An 18,881-nucleotide genomic window follows, 5' to 3' on the forward strand; every position below is an offset into this window, starting at 1 on the left:
ATGGATCATCTAAAGCAGCGGTGTACATATGTGGTTCTCAGATATTCTTGTTTGCAAATAATCATAATAATAATACTAATAAAAATGCACAATAGAAGACATGGAGGAAAGTGTTTCCCTACAAGCTGTTTTCATTTGGTTTCCTCCTGAGAAGTGTTTCCCTCTGTTTTCTGCTGTGCATCATTTGGTTTTAGCACAAGAGCACCAGTTAGGTGCATTATGTGCAAAATATTGCTGATTGATTGGAACGAATGACTTCAAAATAAAGTAAGCCAGAAGTCATATGATAAAGTCCTACGAATCAAAACCACCATTGCAGACACATCTGTATTTACTTGTATATAACCTGGTGTGTAGAGCATGCAGGGCATGCGTCAACTCTGCAACAAATAAAAATTAATAGATGTGTGCACATTTGCTTGAAAATAAAAGGTTAGTTTTTAGTCTCCAGTGTGAGCTGGAGAATAAGATGGCTTCTCATAACCTTGGGTCAGTTTGGTCTAGTATGAAGGCTATTTCGGGCCTCCAAAATATGAAACTTAGCACAAACATCACTTTAAATAGTTTCATCTCAGATATTGAACTAGCTAATGCTCTTGATTGTTTTTATAATCATTTTAACACATCCGATTTTACCAAGGAAACCCAGGAACTTGGGCTCAAGCTCCGTGACCCCCGGCATTTCTCCTTTAACCAACAGGATATTGAAAAAGCCTTCCTTAGCACAAAAGTAAACAAGAGTCATGGTCCAGAAAATATCTGCGGCCACTTACTCAAATCTTGTGCAAAAGAGCTGATCCCAGTTTTCTATCATATTTTTAATCAGTCCTTGGAAACACAGCATGTTCCCAAAGTGTGGAAAGATGCTGTTGTGGTCCCACTTCCTAAATCCAGCAATCCCACAACCTTGAATGATTTTAGGCCTGTTGCCTTAACATCAATCCTAAAAAGCATTAGGCGTGCACTTGATCCCTTACAATTTGCTTACAGGCCTAACAGAGGAGTGGAGGATGCCACACTCACTCTGATTAATCTGATTTTAGACATCTGGAGGGAAGTGGATGTCATGCCCCACTTTTATTTATTGACTTCTCTTCAGCTTTTAACAAATTCAACCTTGTATTTTAACCCAAAGACTTTTAGAATATTTAAAACTAAGCAATAATCCTGTGGACTGGATTTTAGACTTTTTAACAAACAGAACACAGAAAGTCAGAGTGAATGAGCTTTTATCAAATAAAGTGTGTTCTTCTACTGGCTCGCCACAAGTGTGTGTGCTCTCACCTTTGTTATTTATTCTTTATACCAATATGTGTCAGAACACTTTTAAAAACAGGCTCATTTTAAAATACGCGGATGACACAGTGATTGCCAGTCTGCTGTGGGACAATGAGAACGGCCACGGTCCGATAGTCGTCCACTTTGTTAAATGGTGTGAGGACTCACTTCTTCAGCTCAGTACATTAAAAACTAAAGATACGGTCATTGATTTTAGGAAGCATGCCAGCACACCTGACAAAACAATAATTAATGGCCAACCAGTTGAAATTGTGCAAACTTATAAATACCTTGGGACTATCATTGATAATTCACTGAAGTTTGAGGCAAACTGTGAGGTGGTGTACAGGAAGGGGCACCAGCACTTGTTCTGCCTCAGGAAGCTGTCCTACTTCCACATCAGCCGAACCATGTTAACACTATTTTATCAAGCTTTTATTGAATCTCTTTTATCTTTTCCTTTGGTGGCATGGTTTGGCAGTCTGACACTGAAAGACAGGAACAGACTGGGTCAGATTATTAAATGGTCCAGTCGGTTGATTGGTTGGTGAGTCGCAGCTGAGTTTAGAATCCCTGTACACCAAACAGTTACAGTAGATAGTGATGATTCCCACCCTCTGGCTAACGAATTCCAGCTCCTTCCTTCTGGCCGTAGGTTCAAAGTCCCAAGGTGTAGCACAAAACGCTACAGGAGTAGCTTTATTCCAGCGGCAATTGTGCACTTGAATAAATCTTACTAGGGGTTGCACATATTTATATATTTATTTGCCTTTTGCACATTGATTTTATGTTGGTGGTCTTTTATTGGTGTCTCTTGATGCCTGTTTTTATTCCTTTGGTAAGCTTGTGAGTGCCTGGTTGTGTCTGTCACACTTTTGTTTTGCATATGTTCCTTGTTAGGGCCCCTTCACACATAGTGCGAATTTGGTCGATTTGCGCATAAAGTACGCATGAAGCAGGAATAGTGTGCAAAACGTGTAAAATCATAGCTGCCTCGTACACCTGTTGCTACAACTATGTGCACACACCAGTGGCTGAAAGACAGAGTGTGCACTGTGAGAGCCCATTCGGACCCTCTTGCGGCAAGTGTTGGCCAAATTCCAACTGACACACACGAACATCTAACACCGCTCGTTTGGCACTTAGAAAATGTTTGGCCATTTGCACTATCATCACAAAAACAGTCAGCCGACGATCATTGTCGAGTTGGCAGTGAAATTTGTCTAAGTGCCCGCACAACTGTAAAATTGCACATGTGGCATGCCAGAGTGTCGTTTCCCTCTACAATACATGTACGTGTGTTCCCTGCTCAACACCCCCCAGGACAGCAGGGGGGTGTGGCTGGCTGCCCACAGATGTTGAGACAGCTCTGGTTCTGGACATCACAGCTGCAGCACAGGTCCCATGTTTTGACGGACACGCATTTGTGTTTGCTTGTTGGAAATACATAAAAACAGACCATCAGTCCATTTGGACACACAGCAGGCGATCAGAATGTCACATCTGACACACGTGTCAGGCCATGAGGGCTGCAAGCGGTGCTCCGCAGGACCAGGACAAGCCGACAGTATGACAAATATGCCACTTTCAGTCATGTATTAGCAGAAATACGCCGTACCAAACATTTGGTCAGTTATCACAGTGCTTTTTTTCTTTTTTTAGAAAATATGTTTATCTGCTTGTTGATTTTAACCATTTCACGCTCCTGTTACAATACAGTGATTGTAGTGCAGTGGTAAAGTTTCCATCTGGTAATCAGAGTGTGTGGGTTCAAATCCTGTGAGTGGCTTTTTTTTTTATTTAACCAAGGTTATTTAACCACGGGGTTCTGTATTGCGTCCCCTTTAATGTATTATTTATATCAACCCAGTGATATTCACTAATTACACAGCTGTTTTTTTCCATCCATCCATCCATCCATCCATCCATCCATTTTCTTACGCTTTATCCAGAGTCGGGTCGCGGGGGCAGCAGCTCAGTCAAAGCCGCCCAGACCGCCCGATCCACACACACCTCCCCCAGCTGTTTTTATATTTTACTTTTTCCCACAACAGTGGCGCGATGTGGTGCACCTCGTTCTATGGAACACAGTGCAAGCAGCTGCAGCAGCTTGCACTGTGTTCCTGCTCAAAAGACACCGTTGTGTGCACGAACTGTCACACCAGCATTGTGCACGCCTGCCAGTCGGCGCAATGTTTTGTGGTGTGCTCATACGAGCTCTACTGCCATGAGTCACCCTGAGTTGTATGTATTCGCACTATGTGTGAAGTTTTTTATTGTTATTGTTGTGCCTGACTAACATGGACGCCCTTTTCTGTTTGCTACAAGACAAATCTCCCTACAGGTAGAAATAAAGTTACCTGAACCACCTGAACCTGTTTTTTTTTTTTTACAGCTTTGGTCATGTTAAGAAACAGATTCTTTATTGTCATTGTAACAAGTAAGGTGCAAGCCTTTCATTGCTAATATAAACCTGTGTAAACCGCACACAGCCATAAAAGGTCTGAGGAACAGAAGAAAATAAATATAACATTTAACAGAATGAAAAAGGTGTGTTCAAAGCGCAAATAAAACAAAAGTATGTAGTAGCAAAAAAGAGATTGTGTGTGTATATATATATATATATATATATATATATATATATATATATATATATATATATATATAATATGTACAAAACTGGATATTCTAGTGGCAGTGGATATTGCACATAAACAGATATTACACTCATTTTGAAGTGTAGCATGTGACATGGCTATTTAGTTCCAGTAGCATTCAAAGCTAGAACAGCAGTTGGGTAGAAACTGCTTGTTAATCTATATGTACAGTACTTGCTTTAATGGCCCTGTACCGCCTGTCTGATGGCAGTAGCTTACACCAGGGTGGGATAAGTCCTTTAGGATGGTATTGGCTCTTCTGAGACAGTAAGAGCCATGAAGTCCAGTGTGGATAGAGGGCACCCAGTGAAGAAACAACAGGCTTCATGAAGTAACTGCTTATGCTCACAGATTTGTTAGTGAATGCTATGTTGAAGTGATTTAAGAGAACTTCCTTCTTGATGCAGAGTAAGATGTAGGGGTGAGGAGGAATGGCTAATGGGAGCTGGTGTTTTTGTCTGTGATTCTGGTACTTTAGAACGACATCCATTGGCAATAAATCATTTCTAAGGTTTGTATTTCTCTCTCAGTGGGGCTTTCCTCCATTTAGAACAGCAGAGCTGAAGCATCTTGACCATATGCCTATCAGTTACAAAAAATCTATGCAGAAAATTCAAGAAAAGCTCAAACTCTTGAGTTAACGTGTTTTTTTTTTTCGACTAAAATGTATTATACAACTTGCACTTGCTTGGTAGTGTTTTTGAGCTACCTTTAAAAAGTCATTAGGAGATAAAATGTGTGTAACAGGGCACAGCAGGCAGCCACCATCAGTGTGGGTTGATGTATTTGTTAACACAAGTGCAATCTATTGTGTGCTCCATTTTATTTGGCATTTTGTTCTTTAGCGCTGCACCCTCCCTTCCAACCACATCTTTTATTCATGAAGTCACATTTACAAAGTCATTATAATAAATGTCAGCAATCTGAGGAGTCGACTTGTTTTTTCAATGAGCGCTATTACTTGATATGTTTCTGCATATTGTGTTAAAAAAGGTCATCCACTTTCTGTTTTTTTCCCCTCTCTCTTTTTTTCCCCTCTCTCTTTTGCATCTTTTACAGTACGACAGCTATATCGAATACACCAAATCGCTGCCACTCAACCCATCGCCAGAGATTTTCGGCATGAATGCCAATGCAGATATTACCAAAGATCAAGCTGAGACACAGCTGCTGTTTGACAGCATCCTGCTCACACAGGTAAAGTCACCTGGACCTTATTGATTAGCTGCTTTCCAATAGCTGGTATACACAATGCCAGGTATGCACAGATTTGTAAATGTTCGAAATTTCAACTTTTGTGTAATTTTTAACAATTCTGCAGATGAATATAGAGGTTTCATCATGATCCCATAAGCACATTGTTTTTTGACATTGTTAAGGGCTCCTTCATGCATAATACGAAAGACGCAGAAACCGGAAGACAATCCACAAACCAAAAACGAAATGGGGAACCACGAAACATTCCACCTGCTGTCCGAGAAATGCACGTTCGGACAGGTGTGCACGAAACCACGGCGATGGTTTCATGCACTCTCGTGTTGGCGTGCACAAACACAGTCGAGCACATGGAAAGTTGCGCACACAGCAGCGAGGGAAAAAATAAAAACACTACAATTTATAATACTTAATTCCTGTTATAAAGAGTGGATTTAGCCTCCACCTAGACGTACGCCAGGAAGTAATGAAGACGTGGATTACTGTTCTCTTTCATGTTTTACATGAATTGCCTGATGCTCTCATCTCCTGAAGAGCCAGCGCTCGCGTCGTGAACACATCAGCTGTGATCTGCTGCAAATGTGATATGTGTTTGAATTATTTTACAATGTGGGGAAATCCCACAGTGACACGTGCCTGGCGGGGGCATCCCATGGGGTGATTTCTTGCATGGCACAATATTCAGCAGCTTTGCGGCGTGCTGTCATGACGGTCAACTGCAGCGATATGTTTTAGTTTATTCCCACGCGAGGACAGTATGCCGACATGCTGCATTCTTGTAGGATATGTGACTTCATATTCTACAAGCCACTACAGGTGTTCCCGAGCTGGGATTTGCGAACACAGAAATTTGAACAGCTGCATGTCGCAGGGGGACACGGCCACCTCTGTCAGCAGATCTTGGCAGACCTCACAGAAAAAAAAGGCTCACTCACTGTTGCTTTGTTCTGTGATTTTAATTTCATGTATGTATTATTATGTGCTTGTCCTGCATCTGTCTGATGTCTATGTTGTCATGTAACACCTTGCATGCATGGTCATGTCCAGCTGTCAGTCAGTCGGCAGTCTGCTGACAGTCACTGTGTGTCCACAGCAAAGCCATCACACAAGAATGAGTTCATGCGTTCACTCTTATTTGTTTGATTTAATTTAAACTATTTTTGTGTGTCATATAAACTTCAATTTACGTGGTGGAAATGACATCAGCCAGATGGGCGGCTTCACACCGTGCCATGCGCTTAGATGCTGGCCGTTTCTCATGAAAGCATGAGCGCCCACTCACACATATGCACTGTGTGTTCTCCAGCTGAGCTGCAGTATGTAGCGGTCAGCTGGTCCTGCACCAGACTCTGGGACCTTCAGCCACAGCTGACAATGTTGGATTCATGGTGTGTGTGTGTGTGTGTGTGTGTGTGTGTGTGTGTGTGTGTGTGTGTGTGTGTGTGTGTGTGTGTGTGTGTGTGTTGGTGGTGGTAGGGAGCACACTCCATTGTGTCACACGCCATTTGTGTGTGTGTGTGTTTGGGTGTGGGGGTCGGCACAGTCACACCCATGTGCATTGCTAGGTTACGCCTCTTTCATGTGGCACTTTTCACAGACAGGTCGAATGTGATCGCCAGCTCTCTAGTATCGAACCAGGTGAGCGAATAGCCCTACCTTTTCTATGCGTCCAGTGAATGGTGTTAGATGTTCGTGTGTGTTCGTGCATGCACAGGGCATTTACTGTCTTTCGGACAATTGTGTGCACGAATGGTTGTAGCGGCAGGTGTACAAGGCGTTTGAGGCGGCTCCGATTTTTCATGAATGGCATGCAATTCCTTCTTCATGTACTAGTCAGCTTCAATCGTCTTATGTGTGAAGGGGCCCTAAATCGCGAAATAAGCATGTCAGACACTTAAATGTGAACTTTCAGCACCAGCTTTGGGACAGTCATTAAAACCGACACACACCCACTGGCCCAACATCCCAGATGCTCAGTTAAAATTACTCGCTTGGTAGATTTTCAAATGGCATGCAGGACACGCACATACACACATAATAGAGACTGCAGGACATATATGATACTAAGGCACATTTACATATAAACACAATAATACCATCTCACAAGTGTGCACAGCTTCGAGTGTGCTCACACATAGTTCCCTCTAGTCTCCGGCATGTTTTTTTCAGTACCCTTGCCAACTTTAAATATTTTATTGCCTTCCAATAAATTATAGCAGGCAGCATTAATTAAATAGAACAGATATAAATATTGTAGTTGTTTATGGAGATATCAAATCAAATCAATTTTATTTATATAGCACCAAATCACAACAAACAGTTGCCCCAAGGTGCTTTATATTGTAAGGCAAAGCCATACAATAATTACGGAAAAACCCCAACGGTCAAAACGACCTCCTGTGAGCAAGCACTTGGCGACAGTGGGAAGGAAAAACTCCCTTTTAACAGGAAGAAACCTCCAGCAGAACCAGGCTCAGGGAGGGGAAGTCTTCTGCTGGGACTGGTTGGGGCTGAGGGGAGAGAATCAGGAAAAAGACATGCTGTGGAGGGGAGCAGAGATCAATCACTAATGATTAAATGCAGAGTGGTGCATACAGAGCAAAAAGAGAAAGAAACACTCAGTGCATCATGGGAACCCCCCAGCAGTCTAAGTCTATAGCAGCATAACTAAGGGATGGTTCAGGGTCACCCGATCCAGCCCTAACTATAAGCTTTAGCAAAAAGCAAAGTTTTAAGCCTAATCTTAAAAGTAGAGAGGGTGTCTGTCTCCCTGATCCGAATTGGGAGCTGGTTCCAGAGGAGAGGAGCCTGAAAGCTGAAGGCTCTGCCTCCCATTCTACTCTTAAAAACCCTAGGAACTACAAGTAAGCCTGCAGTCTGAGAGCGAAGCGCTCTATTGGGGTGATATGGTACTATGAGGTCCCTAAGATAAGATGGGACCTCATTATTCAAAACTTTATAAGTAAGAAGAAGAATTTTAAATTCTATTCTAGAATTAACAGGAAGCCAATGAAGAGAGGCCAATATGGGTGAAATATGCTCTCCCCTTCTAGTCCCTGTCAGTACTCTAGCTGCAGCATTTTGAATTAACTGAAGGCTTTTCAGGGAACTTTTAGGACAACCTGATAATAATGAATTACAATAGTCCAGCCTAGAGGAAATAAATGCATGAATTAGTTTTTCAGCATCACTCTGAGACAAGACCTTTCTAATTTTAGAGATATTGCGCAAATGCAAAAAAGCAATCCTACATATTTGTTTAATTTGCACATTGAATGACATATCCTGATCAAAAATGACTCCAAGATTTCTCACAGTATTACTAGAGGTCAGGGTAATGCCATCCAGAGTAAGGATCTGGTTAGACACCATGTTTCTAAGATTTGTAGGGCCAAGTACAATAACTTCAGTTTTATCTGAGTTTAAAAGCAGGAAATTAGAGGTCATCCATGTCTTTATGTCTGTAAGACAATCCTGCAGTTTAGCTAATTGGTGTGTGTCCTCTGGCTTCATGGATAGATAAAGCTGGGTATCATCTGCGTAACAATGAAAATTTAAGCAATGCTGTCTAATAATACTGCCTAAGGGAAGCATGTATAAAGTGAATAAAATTGGTCCTAGCACAGAACCTTGTGGAACTCCATAATTAACCTTAGTCTGTGAAGAAGATTCCCCATTTACATGAACAAATTGTAATCTATTAGATAAATATGATTCAAACCACCGCAGCGTAGTGCCTTTAATACCTATGGCATGATATCTCAACAAAAGCAATCTCTACTTCTTATATCATTACTTTAGGCCCTGTCACACCTTGACAAGGTAGCCAGCATAGGCCGATGTATGAAAAATGCGCCTAATACGCTGGATACATCAAATACGTTATGCAGCTGTCACACCTTGACAATTTAGCCAGTGTATGCTAACAGCCCCATTTCCACGGAGCGGTTTGGGTCAGTACTGCACGGTATGGTACGGGTTGGAACAGTTAAGTCTGGCTTGATTTCTGTTTTCACCGCCCACAGAATGCTTTTGTTTGGCAGGTGGAACATGTAAATATTGACAGGCATGTCACTGAGCATGCGTATGCTGTCATGTAACCTCTCCATTTACAGAGGCCAAACAGAGTAATTTAACATATTTTAAATTTTTTTATTTATTTTTTTTGTCTTGGTGGATCATGGGATTTATGTGCATCGCATGCAGAATGCTGAAGAATCGACTGATGGCTGTGATAAACTCTAAGATGAATAAATGAGGCGCTGTGACTCTTAACTTTTAAAATAAGTTAATATTCTTGTTGTGGGACAAAGTGCTGGCATTTTCTGGTTCAAGCTGAGAAACGCACAAAACACAGAGGAACTTCTTTAAAAAGCTACATTTCTTCAGCTACGACAAGGAACTAAAGTATTTTAACATGTCATTTTCCAAAATCAGGGTGCTTTTTGTGGACACATTTTTGGCATGATGTGATGACGAATCTGAAACAAACAGGTAAGATTAAGAATTTATATTTACTCTGTGTGTGAATAGATTTAATAGATTTATTTGTAACAGTCTGAACTGTTCACATGGCTGCATGTTTCAGTTATTCAGCCAATCAATGGACAGCATCAAGCAACGTATTTCAACTTATGAGTAATTTACAAGAAACGTGTCAACAATTGCATAACTTACCGACAGCGTATGGTCTGCGTATGTGGGACGTATGAGCCATACACTGGCATACGTTGAAAATAATGCATGGCCAAAATTTTTCGATGTACTCACCATATTATGATGTATATCAGTGTGCTTCAACATGCTCCTAATTTGAACAAAACTTCGCCATAAGTTATTACACGTACTCCAGCATATGCCAGCATTTTTAATAAGCTCAGCATACGCTGGTTAAATGGCCAAGGTGTGACTGGTGTCTAATTTAATCTTTATTTAACCACGTTTGAGATTGAGACCTCTTTTGCAAGGGAGACCTGGACAATTATAAAGTTTCCAATTCACCTAGCCTGCATGTCTTTAAATTTGGGAAGAAACTGGAGCACCCGGAGAAAACATACACAAATGCGGGGAGAACATGCAAACTCCACACAGAAAGACCACAGGTGGAAATCGAACCCATGATCTTCTTGCTGTGAGGAAACACTGCTAACCACTAAGCCACTGTGCTGGGTGTTAATAACTCTGTGATGTTAGGGCTGTTAGGCTGTGGGCTCAGCTAACCAAAAAGTTAATCCACTAAATGAAAAGTTAACTGTGACCATGCTAAACCAATAAACAGTTAAAACATTTTGTTGAAGCTGCAAATAACTGGTAACCACTAACTTGTATGATCCAAATTAACCTTGGACTTTTTTTTTTGGGCTCAAAAACACCGAATAAGAGAACATTAGCTTTACAGAACTAAAGCTAGTGTAAACATGTTGGTTCCCAAAAATGTTCATCATACCAAGACCAGATGATGATTAAAATGTACATACAGTGAGGAAAATAAGTATTTGAACACCCTGCGATTTTGCAAGTTCTCCCACTTAGAAATCATGGAGGGGTCTGAAATTTTCATCTTAGGTGCATGTCCACTGTGAGAGACATAATCTAAAAAAAAAAAAATCTGGAAATCACAATGTATGATTTTTTAATAATTTATTTGTATGTTACTGCTGCAAATAAGTATTTGAACACCTGTGAAAATCAATGTTAATATTTGGTACAGTAGCCTTTGTTTGCAATTACAGAGGTCAAACGTTTCCTGTAGTTTTTCACCAGGTTTGCACACACTGCAGCAGGGATTTTGGTCCACTACTCCATACATATCTTCTCTAGATCTTTCAGATTTGGAGTTTCCGCTCCCTCCAAAGATTTTCTATTGAGTTCAGGTCTGGAGACTGGCCAGGCCACTCCAGGACCTTGAAATGCTTCTTACGGAGCCCCTCCTTAGTTGTCCTGGCTGTGTGTTTGGGGTCATTGTCATGCTGGAAGACCCAGCCATGGCCCATCTTTAATGCTTTTACTGAGGGAAGGAGGTTGTTTGCCAAAATGTTGCAATACATGACCCCATCCATCCTCCCTTCAATACAGTGCAGTCGTCCTGTCCCCTTTGCAGAAGAGCACCCCCAGAGTATGATGTTTCCACCCCCATGCTTCACGGTTGGGATGGTTTTCTTGGGGTTGTTCTCATCCTCTAAACATGGTAAGTGGAGTTGATTCCAAAAAGCTCTATTCTGGTCTCATCTGACCACATGACTTTCTCCCTTGCCTCCTCTGGATCATGCAGGTGATCACTGGTGAACTTCAAATGGGCCTGGACATGTGCTGGCTTGAGCAGGGGGACCTTGCTGCCCTGCAGGATTTTAAACCATGACAGCATCATGTGTTACTAATGTAATCTTTGTGACTGTGGTCCCAGCTGTCTTCAGGTCATTGACCAGGTCCTCCTGTGTAGTTCTGAGCTTTCTCAGAATCATCCTTACCCCACAAAGTCAGATCTTGCATGGAATCCCAGACTGAAGGAGATTGACAGTCATTTTGTGTTTCTTCCACTTTCTAATAAATAATCATAACAGTTGTTGTCTTCTACCAAGCTGCTTGCCTGTTGTCCTGTAGTCCATCCCAGCCTTGTGCAGGTCTACAGTTTTGTCCCTGGTGTCCTTTGACAGCTCTTTGGTCTTGGCTATGGTGGACAAGTTGGAGTGTGATTAATTGAGTGTGTGAACAGGTGTCTTTTATACAGGTAACAAGTTCAAACAGGTGCAATTAATACAGGTAAAGAGTGCAGAATAAGAGGGCGTCTTAAAGAAAAACTTAACAGGTCTGTGTGAGCCAGAATTCTTGCTGGTTGGTAGGTGTTCAAATACTTATTTGCAGCAGTAACATACAAATAAATTATTAAAAAATCATAAATTGTGATTTCCGTTTTTTTTTTTTTTTTGATTATGTCTCTCACAGTGGACATGCACCTAAGATGAAAATTTCAGACCCCTCCATGATTTCTAAGTGGGAGAAGTTGCAAAATTGAAGGGTGTTCAAATACTTATTTTCCTCACTTGTAAATACATAATTAAATGAACAAATTAAATTAAACAGTAGTTTAGACTCATTCTACAGTTTGTTCACACCACTATTAATTGAATGAATAAAGACTGAGAAATAAAAAATACACATGGTAAATAATTTTCATGTAATTAATACATTTGCTCTGGCTCTCATCAAGGTGATGCTAGTTGACTTTGCATATTGCCTCTTTTAGGGCTCCTTCACTCATAACATGATTGAAGCTGACTGGCGCACGTAGGCACTCCCACTCTGGCGGATCCCACTCATGAAAAATCAGAGCCGCCTCAAATGCCTCATAAAGCTGTTGCCACAACCATTCACACACAGCACATGCACTCTACATTTGCGTGTTGCTTGCACCGGTAACCCATTTGAAAGACTGGCAAGATGAGGTTGCATTGTTTACTAATTGTGTTTGCAACATTTGCATGGCATGTCGTATGCAGGCCAGGCATATCAGCCTGGCCTTTTTTTGTTGTATGTTCACCACAGTAGCCTTGCACCTGGTGATGTGCGTATGTCTACCCTGATTGATCGTTTCTAAAAAGCTTCACATCAAAACCTTGTTGAAGATGGATGACAGACTTCCTGGATCTTCTGCAGAGTTAAAGACATGCTTATTTATACCATTATATTTACTTTTACCTGCAGAGCAAAGCTCTCACAAGACAAAAGTGTAACTTGTCTGATGTCAAAAATCAAGTTCCATATGTGAGTTCCATATCAAACAACTGTGTCATGCGCGTGCTCCATATCTGTGCTTATGCCATCTCTTAGTATGCACATACAGTACGCTATCTTACATACTAAAACATATTCTGACAGCTGTAGGCCTGAAAATTATCTCCAGGGCCATCACCACTTCCAGACTGCAAGCGAAAATTAAAGCTCAGCGGAGTCTGACATTTATTCCTATAAACTGCATTCAACAAGATTAATAATGGCTTCAGTCATGTGTGAACTTTATTAGCATCTAATACGGTTTCATCAGTCTTAATGACCGATAAACAGGGAGAACCTTCAAATTGAATGAAACCACTATTTGTCATTCCCCTACTGTAACCCTGATGCCATTAGCCAATGATTATCCATTACCGCTGGTAGAGTGACTGAGCATCAAGTAGGTAAATGGTGCAAGGTGGACTGAGGAGAAAATTGGAGATTTACATATTAGAGCCAATGATTATTATTGTGATTGGTTGTTCGAATCAATGTTAAGTTTGTGTTGGAATAAAAATAAGTAGGTAAAAAATGCACACCAAGATCCTCTGCTGAGGTGCATATGCAGAAATAGTAACTCAAATATAAAGAAAAAGCATAGCACACTCAAAATATTGATGTGATGATATATTTCGGGTGATTATGCATGATTTGTTTTTTTTTCCAGAATTTCCAATCATTTTAAACTTGACTGTTGCAACTGGAGGCTTGATTTAGAAAGAGATCAAATCAAGTGCTAAGTGATGTGATAGATATCAGCAATGGCAGCTCCAGAGATTATTTTATTTATTTATTTTATTTTATTTTATTTTGTCTTGGTGGAGCTGAGTGTGGACATGATTATTTAATGAAGGGTGGAAGAATTTGTAATAAATATGCAAATATGCCTTTCAAAGTAAACTTCAAGTGCCAATTATCCGACATACAAATCCACAGCAGGCAGAATTAATAATAGCAGTTGCCCCCCACCCCACCCCACCCCCAGCCTCCTACATGTATCATTCCAGAAACATCAACTAACCTATTATTAAATACAAGCACGTTAATTTCACAAATCATCAAATCATATGTTAACAATAGTGGCTTGGAGTATGTACCAGGTGTGAAGTCAGAAACTTTTAACATTAAGGATGAAAATAGCAGTAGAGGAAAAAGAGATATTAAAAGGGAATAGATAAGTTGACAAATCAGAGTTAGCAAAAGTTCCATTTCCAAAAACTGTCAAGCCGATCAAAAATACAAGCCCTGCCACCCCTTCTCGTCTAATCCTCTCATCTCCTCCCTCCTTTTTTCTTTCTCTCTCTGATCAGTCCCATTCATCACGCTCAGATGCCAAATCCCCAGATGACATGGTCTTTGATGTGGCAGCCGACATCTTGAGCAAGCTTCCTCAGGACTACGACTTGGAGGCGGTGATGCGGTGCTTTCCCACCAGCTACCATCAGAGCATGAACACCGTGCTGGTGCAGGAGATGGGTCGCTTCAACACACTGCTCCAGACCATCCGAGAGTCCTCCATTAACATTCAGAAGGCCACAAAGGTACACGTAGAGCCAGCAGAGAGTAGCCAAATGTGGAAAAAAGTTCACATTACATTTTTAGCTCACTTGGACCAAAGCTCTGGTGGGCTTATGCTGTGGGTTGCCTGTCCATCAGTGACAGCAGGTGTAAACATCTTCTTCTCAGAAACCACTGAACCAATGAAGCTGAAACGTGGTGTGCATGTTCCTCCTACCCATGGGGACACCAAAGTTTGGTCGAAGCGTTCCAATCCAATTTCAAATATGGCTGCCATGGTGGCCATCTTGAAAATCACATATATAGCCATTTGTCTCCCATTTATACAGCAACTGAGCTGTAATTTGGTACATGGGTAGCAATCAGCAAGCCTTAAAACAGATCTAACAGGTTTTGCAAAATTTTAAATTTTGACCTTGATGTGACTCCTGGACTGTGATTACACCCACTTTTCCAGTTGTCACTTTAAACATATTCTCAGAAATCACTGAATCAGTGAAGTTGTAACTAAGAATACGTATTCCTACCCATGAGGATAACAACATTGTTCAAGGCATTCCAGTCCAATTTCAAATATCTCACATCTTGAAAATCTCATATATAGATAGCCATTTGTCAGCCATTTATGCAGCAATTGAGCTGAAATTTGCTACATGGGAAGCTGTCATCAAGCCAAAATATATTTCTGACTGGTTATGTGAAAGTTTCAATTTTGACATTGATATGACCCTTGTGACCATGCCCACTTTTCTAGTTGTCACTTTAAACACACACTCATCTTCAACCACTTAGTCGCGAGGGGCTATAGCCTAACCCAGCAGTCATAGAGCGCAAGGTGGGGTACACCCTGGACAGGACACCAGTCTGTTGCAGGGCCACATATAGACAAACAAACACACACCCGCACACACCCCTATGAATAATGTAAAGTTTCCAATTCACCTAACCTGCATGTCTTTGGATGTGGGAGAAAGCCAGAGTACCCGAGGAGAACCCACGCAAACACAGGGAGAACACGTAAACTCCACACAAAGGCCACAGGTGGGAATTGAACCCATGACCTTCTCACTGTGAGGCCACGGTGCTAACAACTAAGCCACCGTGCTACCCGTCACTTTAAAATCTTCTCCAAAACCACTGAATCAATGGAGCTGAAATTTGGTGTGCTTTTCCCTACCCATGAAGACACCAAAGTTTATCTGAGCAATCAGCAAGCTCATAAATGTTCCATCCTGTAAAGACACCAAAGTTTGTTCGAGGCATTCCAGTCCAGTGTCAAACATGGCGGCCATATTGAGCATGCCACCTGGAGCCATTTTTAAAGCCTAGAGTCAGCAGTTTTTAAAGATATTGAGCTGAAATAACAAAAAGACAGGAGGCAGAGCTGGAGGTGGCAGAGCTGAAGATGTTGAGATTCTCTTTTGAAGTGACAAGAATGCACAAGATTAGGAATGAACATATCTATCAGAGGGACAGCTCAGATGGGATGGTTTGGAGACAAAGTCAGAGAGGCGAGATTGAGATGGTTTGGACATGTGCAGAGGAAGGACCTAGGGTATATAGGGAGAAGGATGCTGAGGATGGAGCCACCAGGTGGGAGGAGACAAGGGAGGCCAAAGAGGAGGTTTATGGATGTGCTGAGGGAGGACATGCAGGTGTTTGGTGTGACAAAGGAAGATACAGAGGACAGGGTGAGATGGAAACGATTGATCTGCTGTGGCGACCCCTAATGGGAACAGCTGAAAGAAAAAGAAGAAGAATGAGCTGAAATGCGGTACATGGGTAGCTAGTAGGTAGCTCCAACACATATTTGACAGGTTTTTAAGATTTCTTTTTTATTTTATTTTTACCTTGATACAACCATTGGAGTTTGGCCATGCTCACTTTTCTAGCTGAAACTGTGATGTCTTGTATCATCCAGGTGAACTACAATGCCCGTTGCACTATTTTTGCCAGTTAAAACTGGAAGAGTGTATAGAGTCTTGAAACTAGTAGAGACAACAATCCCACAAAATCATAGTATATACAGTGTGGGAAAATAAGTATTTGAACACCCTGCGATTTTGCAAGTTCTCCCACTTAGAAATCATGGAGGGGTCTGAAATTTTCATCTTAGGTGCATGTCCACTGTGAGAGACATAATCTAAAAAAAAGAAAAAATCCAGTAATCACAATGTATAATTTTTTAATAATTTATTTGTATGTTACTGCTGCAAATAAGTATTTCAACACCTGTGAAAATCAATATTACTATTTGGTACAGTAGCCTTTGTTTGCAATTACAGAGGTCAAACATTTCCTGTCAAATGTTTCCTGTAGTTTTTCACCAGGTTTTCACACACTGCAGCAGGGATTTTGGTCCACTCCTCCATACAGATCTTCTCTAGATCTTTCAGGTTTGGAATTTCAGCTCCCTCCAAAGATTTTCTGTTGAGTTCAGGTCTGGAGACTGGCCAGGCCACTCCAGTAACTTGAAATGCTTCTTACGAAACCCCTCCTTAGTTGCCCTGGCTGTGTGTTTGGGGTCATTGTCATGCTGGAAGACCCAGCCATGGCCCATCTTCAATGCTCTTACTGAGGGAAGGAGGTTGTTTGCCAAAATCTTGCAATACAAGACCCCATCCATCTTCCCATGAATACGGTGCAGTCGTCCTGTTCCCTTTGCAGAAGAGCACCTCCAGAGTATGATGTTTCCACCCCCCATGCTTCATGGTTGGGATGGTTTTCTTGGGGTTGTTCTCATCCTCTAAACATGGTAAGTGGAGTTGATTCCAAAAAACTCTATTCTGGTCTCATCTGACCACATGACCTTCTCCCATGCCTCCTCTGGATCATCCATATGGTCACTGGTGAACTTCAAACCGGCCTGGACATGTGCTGGCTTAAGCAGGGGGACCTTGCTGCCCTGCAGGATTTTAAACCATGACAGCATCATGTGTTACTAATGTAATCTTTGTGACTGTGGTCCCAGCTCTCTTCAGGTCGTTGACCAGGTCCTCCTGTGTAGTTCTGAGCTTTCTCAGAATCATCCTTAACCCACAAAGTGAGATCTTGCATGGAATCCCAGACCGAGGGAGACTGACAGTCATCTTGTGTTTCTTCCACTTTCTAATAAATAATCATAACAGTTGTTGTCTTCTACCAAGCTGCTTGCCTGTTGTCCTGTAGTCCATCCCAGCCATGTGCAGGTCTACAATTTTGTCCCTGGTGTCCTTACACAGCTCTTTGGTCTTGGCTATGGTGGACAAGTTGGAGTGTGATTGATTGAGTGTGTGAACAGGTGTCTTTTATACAGGTAACAAGTTCAAACAGGTGCAGTTAATACAGGTAAAGAGTGCAGAATAAGAGGGCTTCTTAAAGAAAAATTAACAGGTCTGTGTGAGCCAGAATTCTTGCTGGTTGGTAGGTGTTCAAATACTTATTTGCAGCAGTAACATACAAATAAATTATTAAAAAAATCATACATTGTAATTTCCGGATTTTTTTTTTTGTTTTAGATTATGTCTCTCACAGTGGACATGCACCTAAGATGAAAATTTCAGACCCCTCCATGATTTCTAAGTGGGAGAACTTGCAAAATCGCAGGGCGTTCAAATACTTATTTTCCTCACTGTATGGGAAAGTGTGTTGAAACTTTTGACTGCTTCTGCATGTAATACAGTATGATGAAAAGGGTATGGCAGTTTAGTGTTGGATGTTTCTTCTTCATGAGTGGTTCAGCAAAAAAAAAAAAAAAAAATTGTCTGAACATTCTTACTTAAATAAAATGTGAGAGTGTTGACAAGCAATTGCAATAATAAAATATTTTCATGAAGCGAATCAGGTACTATAAGTGCTGACTCTTCATCATTTAAAGGTGTCCTAAGTATCATTTTAATAAGTCAGGTCCATTGGCTCTGTACACCACAGTAGAATTGAAATGACAAAATCAAGATGTGATTGAAGTGTAGACTTCCAGGCTTCGGCCAGATCCAGACATACATAGGCATTTTTCTACATGCGGATTTTCATTTTTATTTATTTATTGTTTTTTATTTCCATTTTTTCCCATTCATGCACTGTTTTAAAAATATCTTTGTCTAAATGTAAATGCAAAACCTATTGTCAAGTGCTGTCAAGAACATGTCAAAGCAACAGGTGGTGATATAGCCCTAACCATGTTGCCTGTTGCAAATAATTAAATGTGATCACAAGCACAATATTGGCTGGACGTTGCTTCAAGGAATGGAGAAAATGGTGTGGTACAGCCTCTCCTGAAATATGGCAAAACTGAAGCACAGTAAGCATTCTGATTTGGCTGTGGCTACATTTGGAGAGACTTGGACTTGTGACATTTTCAGAAGAATGTACAGTCACTTTTTGAGAACTCACTGGCTTTACCAACGCTGTACAAAACCTTCCCCAGAACATAATTGATTCTCTCACAGGTTCGGGCCAACATGT

General features: G+C 41.2%; 1 protein-coding gene across 1 annotated transcript in view; it reads left to right on the top strand.

Annotated features, from left to right (window-relative positions):
• The window catches only part of LOC117524084 (dynein heavy chain 7, axonemal-like), a 289,259-nt gene that overhangs the window by 246,789 nt on the left and 23,589 nt on the right, over positions 1 to 18,881 (top strand). Inside the window, 2 exon segments of the mRNA XM_034185816.1 lie at positions 4,995 to 5,132; positions 14,231 to 14,461. Coding sequence (XP_034041707.1) covers positions 4,995 to 5,132; positions 14,231 to 14,461 — 369 coding nt within the window.

Source organism: Thalassophryne amazonica, chromosome 14 (genome assembly GCF_902500255.1).
Source record: "Thalassophryne amazonica chromosome 14, fThaAma1.1, whole genome shotgun sequence".
In the NCBI taxonomy this organism is placed as follows: Eukaryota; Metazoa; Chordata; class Actinopteri; order Batrachoidiformes; family Batrachoididae; genus Thalassophryne; species Thalassophryne amazonica.